We start from the raw sequence: 6,964 nt of genomic DNA, 5'->3' as shown, positions 1-6,964 counted from the left end.
TGGAAGAAAAGTGCATTCACCAATAAGATTTCTACTTTCTTATTCTACTAATCTTACTTTTCGCTATTTTTTACCCTTTTATATTTGGAAAAGTAAAGTAATATTGATTATTGAAAATCCGAAATTATTCTTTTATTTACTTTGATCACTAAAATTATTTTTTAGCTAAACACGTAATTCCCTAGATAACTTGAATTCATGACGTGCATCTACCACGCATCACATATTATACCATGCTCATAATTAAACTTAAAAATTTTGGTTCCTTTCCATTTGAAGAGGAATGTATAGCTATAAGAAGATGGAAAGGTGTGAAAACAGAGGAAACTTGGGAAAAGCAGTTCCACAACGTTATCTTTTTGTCAACATTAGCTGCTACCATTAATAAGCATAATCAAAAAGATCTTTTAATGACAATGACTTCACCTTGTCCATAACTCACGTTTGTATAAACTTCTATAATATCCAGCTGTTAATCCTCACAAAGCGACAATAATGAGTTATTACTATGATATCAAATCAAATGGGTTTTGGCAGCATTGAATAGAAGCTTTTCTTCCATACAAGAAAACTCTAATTAAGCAAGCACGCAAGCAAAGCCTGGAACCAAGTAAAGAGAAACATTACATGACGTATCTTTTTTCTGTTGTTACTTCTTTTTTTTCCCTTATTATATAGTTTCCTATTTATTATTCTATTTGCTTCAATTTACGTGACAAATTTTCTTATATTTTTTATAAAAAAAAACTCTAGACTTATCATTTTAATTTTAATTAAAAAAATTATAGTCATACACATGTTACGGCATGTTTAATGTTACAAGTATCAAAAGTCTCTATTTCTTTCTTAAACTATGTGTCAATTCAAAATATGTAACATAAACTAGAATAAAAAGAGCATTTAATAATCAATATAAGCGCGTCTCGTTATTAATACTCCTTCCGTCTCAAATTATCAGCCGCATTACTTTTATTCTTTAACACGCCCCTTATGAAAATATTAATTAGAAGGGGTATCCGACTATTTTGCCCTTAATTTATGTCTTAAGATATAATCTCTCCATTGAATATTTTCTCTATTTATGTGCTATCTCCATTTTCAAGAATAACTATTGTCAAAGGTAAAACGAAAAAATATAATTAATTTTGTCTTATTTTCAAGTTCTAAAATGACAAATAATTTGAAACATATTTTTACAACTCACGACAGAAAATATGAGACACATGAAGTAATTTACAGTCAACATAATATTTTTTAGTTGGGACAAAATTGGACTAATGATAAGTTGATAACCACCATTGAAGTGTTCCCAGTAGGAGTGGCAAACTGGCGGGTCGGGTCGGATATGGTTCGGGGAAAAAATGGATAATGAAAAAACGGATCAAATATCCAACCCGACCCATATTTAATACGGATAAAAAATGGGTTAATCGACGGATAATATGAGTTACCCATATTATCCATGACTTCTTGTATATGATCACTTTGGGGAGAATTCTTAGTCTCCCTAACTTGAGGAACCCCAATTTGAGGCTTTACAAATGTAAAAGTTAGACTCATTGGTTATCCATTTTCTAAATGGATAATATGGTTCTTATACATATTTGACCCGTTTTTAAAAAAGTTCATTATCCAACCCATTTTTTAGTGGATAATATGGGTGGTTAACTGTTTTCTTTTAACCATTTTACCACCTCTAGTTCCCATTAATTGTGAAAACAAAAACAGGGGTTACACCAAGGCTCTGCGCTCAGTCCGTTCTTATTTGCCCTGGTGATGGATGCATTAAAAACCATATTCAAGGGGAGGTGCCATGGTGCATGCTATTTGCCGATGACATAGTTCTGATTGATGAGTCACGAGCCGGTATTAACGAGAGACTAGAAGTTTGGAGACAGATTCTTGAGTCTAAAGGTTTCAAGCTGAGCAGAACAAAGACGGAATACCTGGAGTGTAAGTTCAGCACTGAGCCGGGGGAAGTGGGCGTGGATGTCAGGCTTGAATCACAGGTTATCCTAAGTAGAGGCAGCTTCAAGTACCTTGATTCGGTTATCCACGGGGGAGGGGAGATCGATGAGGATGTTGACACCGTATTGGGGTAGGATGGATGAAGTGGAGGTTAGCATCCGGAGTTTTGTGTAACAAGAGAGTACCAACGATACTCAAAGGTAAGTTTTATAAAGCGGTGGTTAGATCGGTCATGATGTATGGGGCTGAGTCTTGGCCTGTTAAGAACTCACATATCCAAAATATGAAAGTAGTAGAAATGAGGATGTTGAGGTGGATGTGCGGACACACTAGGATAGACAAGATTAGAAATTATGATATTCGGGAGAAGGTGCACGTGGCTCCCATTGATGACAAGATGCGGGAAGCGAGACTCATATGGTTCGGACATGTATAGAGGAGAAGCCCAGATGCTCCAGTAAGGAGGTGTGAGCGACTGGTTGTGGAGGGCACGAGAAGAGGTAGAGGGCGGACTAAGAAGTATTGGGGAGAAGTGATCAGGCAGGATATGGCGAGGCTTCAGATTTTCGAGGACATGACACTTGATAGGAAGTTATGGAGGTCGAGTATTACGGTTGTAGGCTAGGAGGTAGCTCAGTCTTGCGTTACCTTGTACTGTTGTGAGCCTAGTCTGGTAGAGTTTTTGTCTGAAATAGCTAGGGGCAATGTCGTGTCTTACTATTTTCACTTTTCGGTGCAGGACCTATTTACTAGCCATCATTTTTATTTTGCATTTTTCCTTTTGCATTTTATGTTCCTATTTTTCATATGATCTCGGTGGTGAAACTAATATTCTCTCCTTTTTGTTTTTCTTATTATCTTGAGCCGAGGGTCTTCTGGAAACAGCCTCTCTACTCCTTCGGGTAGGGATAATAAGATCTGCGTACAAACTACCCTTCTCAAACCTCACTTGTGGGATTTTATTGGGTTGTTGTTGTGGAGCATGTTTCTTTGTTTTGTTTTTCTAAATGGTCCCGAACAGTTGGAAGAGAATTAATTACTCCGACGACTAGTTACACTAAACAAATATATTATGTGTATCACACATAAGGACCAAATTGATCTTATGCATGCACATTTTTATGCCTTGAAAGTCACATGACGAAAATTGTTACGGTTGCGCCAAACTTTTCCTTATGCTAATTAACACATATAATCACCTTAATTTATCACTAATCCTAATAAGTGAGAATATCCATTACACACAAAAAAATAACGCATGCGCTACAACCAAAATTCCCAATAAATCCCCTTCTAAAGTTGCTAGTCTAAAGCCCAAGCTTTAGGAAATGTCCTCCAATTTCCCTAAAGTATCGGAAATTCCAAAAAGGACCCATATAATACAGCAGTACAACACCAAGATATTATGACAAAGAAATGAGTCGATCAACGTCAAAAAATGGCAGCAAGTCATTGATGATGACAACAACTACAAATCACACTCGTCCAATCACTTGTTTTCTTTTGAGAAAAATATAGAACTACACTTTGTGAATGGACGGGGTTTGTCACAATGTCATTGGCCTGTTGAAGCAAATGGAACTGTGTACTTGTGCTCTGGTCCACCACTAAAATCCTCCCAATTTTTGGGTGTTTCCTTTCCGCTGCCTCCACGATAACGTACTTATTATTATCCCTACTAGGATACAAGAAGATTGGTTTTTTTCTCTGTTCCTACAAAAATTAAATAGTTTCACCTTAAGAGTCTTCAATTAAAATGAGAATATATATATATATTTCTTAACCATGTGAACTATGTCAAATTGTGGAGTATGACTAAGAGACAACAATATGAAGTAATGAACTATGTCAAATTGTGTATCACACAGGAGAAAAAAACGATGGAACTAAATCTTTATATTATATCTCTAGAGCACAAGTATAAATTACAAAATAAGTTGCCACAGCATGAAATTTCCAATACATCCGAAATTACTATAGTTCTTTTTTGTGGTAGTAGCCAGATGCTGGAAACAACTGAGACACCTAGAAATTCTCTGACTTACATTATCAATACTGGTCCCACCCCCCATTTCTACAGAACTTCACAAAGCAAGATGAAGCCTCTTGGAATTACTCAAATCACAATTCCTAGGCACCTGAACACCTCCACTGCTTTTACATGTAGAAGACCATAGAACTGATCCTCAGATGGATGGAGAATAACAACCCAACAGGCGTACGACTGTTGGTTTGTCTCTACTTAATCATCTAATATACATGATATACTATATACTACTGAAGAGGAAAAACCTGAGGTGAAGGTCAAGATTCTGTTATGTATAAGCTGCCTATAATTGAAGTTAAGTGAATCAATGAACAGTTAGGACTTAGGATGGATGAAGCTGGTTATCTCCTTCATTAGGCAGCGAAAATGATCGTTATTAGGCAAGAAGTAGAAACCAATTGTTGCTAGCTTTAGATATAGTAGATTCACCTCATGCCCTGATTTCTGCAGGCCTTTAACATAAGCCAATTGCCAATCTTGAACAAGATCCAAACCAGCTACCACAACTAGGCTCTTTGGAAACTTAACTCCTTCTAGATTTTTACCTCTAGGTCCAAATATATTACATGCCGGATGGTCCCTATCTTCCCCTTGTGGTAAATATGCTCTCCAATACCAATCCCTATCTTGAATTGTTACAAAAAATTTACCATCCAATCTCTTCTCAGATTCACTCCTCTTTTGCCCACCAAACATGGGATGAAGGAGAATATTACCTAATACTTCGACCCCGTTTTCAGCAGCCCTCACAGCAACATGGTGAGCAATGTTACCACCAGAACTATCACCAGCCAAGTAGACATGAACTTTTGAATCTTTCCCACTTCGAAGCCACGGCCTTGACTTTACCCATTTAAGAGCACTCCATCCATCATCATATGCACAAGGGTATCGATGCTCAGGCGATCGTCTATAGTTCACAGATACAACAACAGCCTTACAAATGCTAACAAGGCGACGACAGAATGTATCATAAATAGCACTATTAGCTGAGGAATGAGTAAAACTTCCACCATGGAAAAACACAATAACAGGAACAATTTCAGTGGTGCTCAATGGTTTCTCAAGTTCTACTTTACCCCATTCATCCTCATTGTCCGGAGCAGGTCTATAGACGCGGTTAAGCAAGCTTGTCGCCCGATCAACTACATCAAAAGAGTAAACCCCATCAACTGGAAATGAGTTAGCAGGGACCTTTCGCTCCAAGAACTCAGCCAAATCGCGATTGAACGTGCCATCAGGCCGGCGTAGCATGTTGTAAGCCAGTTTGAAATTGGAAATGAGGATCCATGTGTTAAGTGGAACCAATCTCTGTCAAAAGGGACATAAAGCCTAGTCATTACAAAACATCTAAATAGATGCCAGAAACAAACTGATAATAGCAAATGCATCTTTTGACAATCCACAACTAGCCATTACACAAAGAAAGCATCAGACTTTCTTCTTCTTTCTTTTTTGAAAGGGTAAAAAGCATTATAGTTTTTCTTTTTTTCAAAAGAAGAAAAAGGAAATGATGGTAAAATTAAATAAGAAAAAATTAAACCCCAAACAGCAATAGGAAAGAAACGGTAATTTCATAAAAGGTGTTAAACTGACAAAAGGTAATGCCAAAGAAACATAAGCAAAGCTCATATCAACAAAAACAACGATAAAGATTCTTGTTTTTGCCCCAAATATAAGGTTGGATTCTCAAAAAAATGAACTTTTCTCAGAAAACTGAGGTCTAAACTCTTTATTATTAATAAAAAACAAACAAAATCGTTGAATATACATGAAATGATCCTTTAACTAAAGTAACTAACGAAATTGATAACAGCAAACGCAAGAAATTATGTAAAGAAATGTCGAAATGAGATATACTAGAATATAACAAGTTGAATTAAAGAAAATACCTTAGATTCAGCAGCGTTAACTTCATTATCACCTGCCATGACTATTACACAAGAATCAATCTTAAGAGACACCTAGAAAGGGACACTAATCTTCAAAAAAAGATTAGCTTTTAACGCTCATAATGCAAAAGAGACTTTGATTTCTCGTTTTGAGTTTCAAACAACACTACTGAGGAAAGAACAGAGTCTCAAGAAAAAACAACAGCACTAGTGAAACAGAGAGCTTATTAGGAAGAGGATAGAGGAAGAGATATATTACCCAGAAAATATATTTTAAAAAGAGAGAGTGAAAGAGGAATAGAGAAGGGAAATATAAAGACAGTTAATAAGAACAGAGGAAAAAAGGGTAAGAAGGATAAAGAGAGGAGAAAGATGGGCATGGAGTCAAAAAGCAAACGGGCAATAGACGACAAATTAGGCGGCCAAAATATATCGATCAAATATTTCTATAACAGTCTCAATTGTTTCAAATACTTTTAAATATTATAACAAAGTGTTATTATAGAAAACATATATAAAAATTGATTCTAGCAAAGATTTGACTTTTACAATGAAGTCATGTTATATAGGAATGTTGTTATACAAAAGTTTGATTGTATAGTGTGCCGGTGTAATATGACCCACCATTAATTTACACACATTTGTAAATAAAATCTTCTCTATTATCTCTGTCTAAAGAAATAAGGAGAGAAGAAGAGAACGGATGATTTTTCTGTTCTTTTTAGTAACAGGGGAGAGCGAATATTCATCTGCAATCCTATAAATCTAAATTTGTTGAGAATCAAGTTTAACCAGTTTAGTACACTGCATCAGATCTAAAGTTTACCAGCAATTATCTGTACTTATGGCCTTTGAATACAGATTTTGTTCCTCGTTTCAATTCATCTCATTATACAAAATAAAAATAACAAAATTTCTCTATATTTTCTAGTGTATAAAATTTCCGCTAGGGACTCTTAAAATAATAGGACCCTACATCAAATTTATTAAAGTAACTAGTCCGTCCGTGTCAACTTAGATGAGATAGTTTGAGTCGCAGTTTAATAGAATTTTTTTT

The 6,964-nt window shown here is 35.7% G+C and overlaps 1 protein-coding gene across 2 annotated transcripts; it reads right to left on the bottom strand.

The window, feature by feature from the left end:
* Positions 1-3,202: 3,202 nt before the first annotated feature.
* Positions 3,203-6,282, bottom strand: LOC107798874 (gibberellin receptor GID1B-like). 2 transcript variants are annotated; one of them, XM_016621903.2, is made up of 3 exons: positions 5,908-6,282; positions 4,445-5,326; positions 3,203-3,681 (listed from the first exon to the last, which is right to left on the bottom strand). In XM_016621903.2, exons 1-3 carry the CDS (start codon positions 5,944-5,946, stop codon positions 3,418-3,420), a joined length of 1,185 nt encoding a protein of 394 aa, XP_016477389.1. In that variant the 5' UTR covers positions 5,947-6,282; the 3' UTR covers positions 3,203-3,417. The 2 variants fall into 2 exon arrangements, with proteins under 2 accessions (XP_016477389.1, XP_016477390.1); XM_016621904.2 differs by lacking the exon at positions 3,203-3,681 and having other exon boundaries at positions 3,847-5,326; positions 5,908-6,269.
* Positions 6,283-6,964: the final 682 nt, after the last annotated feature.

The sequence above is a fragment of the Nicotiana tabacum genome, chromosome 8 (assembly GCF_000715075.1).
Source record: "Nicotiana tabacum cultivar K326 chromosome 8, ASM71507v2, whole genome shotgun sequence".
Taxonomy (NCBI): Eukaryota; Viridiplantae; Streptophyta; class Magnoliopsida; order Solanales; family Solanaceae; genus Nicotiana; species Nicotiana tabacum.
Note: the sequence above shows the minus strand (reverse complement) of the source record. Positions and strands in the feature narration are given on the sequence as shown.

Coding starts and splice junctions, on each gene's coding strand:
- LOC107798874 (XM_016621903.2), bottom strand. CDS start 5,946: ATGGCAGGTGATAATGAAGTTAACGCTGCTGAATCTAAG. Junction 5,327..5,907: donor TTAACGCTGCTGAATCTAAG/GTATTTTCTTTA, acceptor CCCTTTTGACAG/AGATTGGTTCCACTTAACAC. Junction 3,682..4,444: donor TGCAGAAATCAGGGCATGAG/GTGAATCTACTA, acceptor TAATTTTTGTAG/GAACAGAGAAAAAAACCAAT.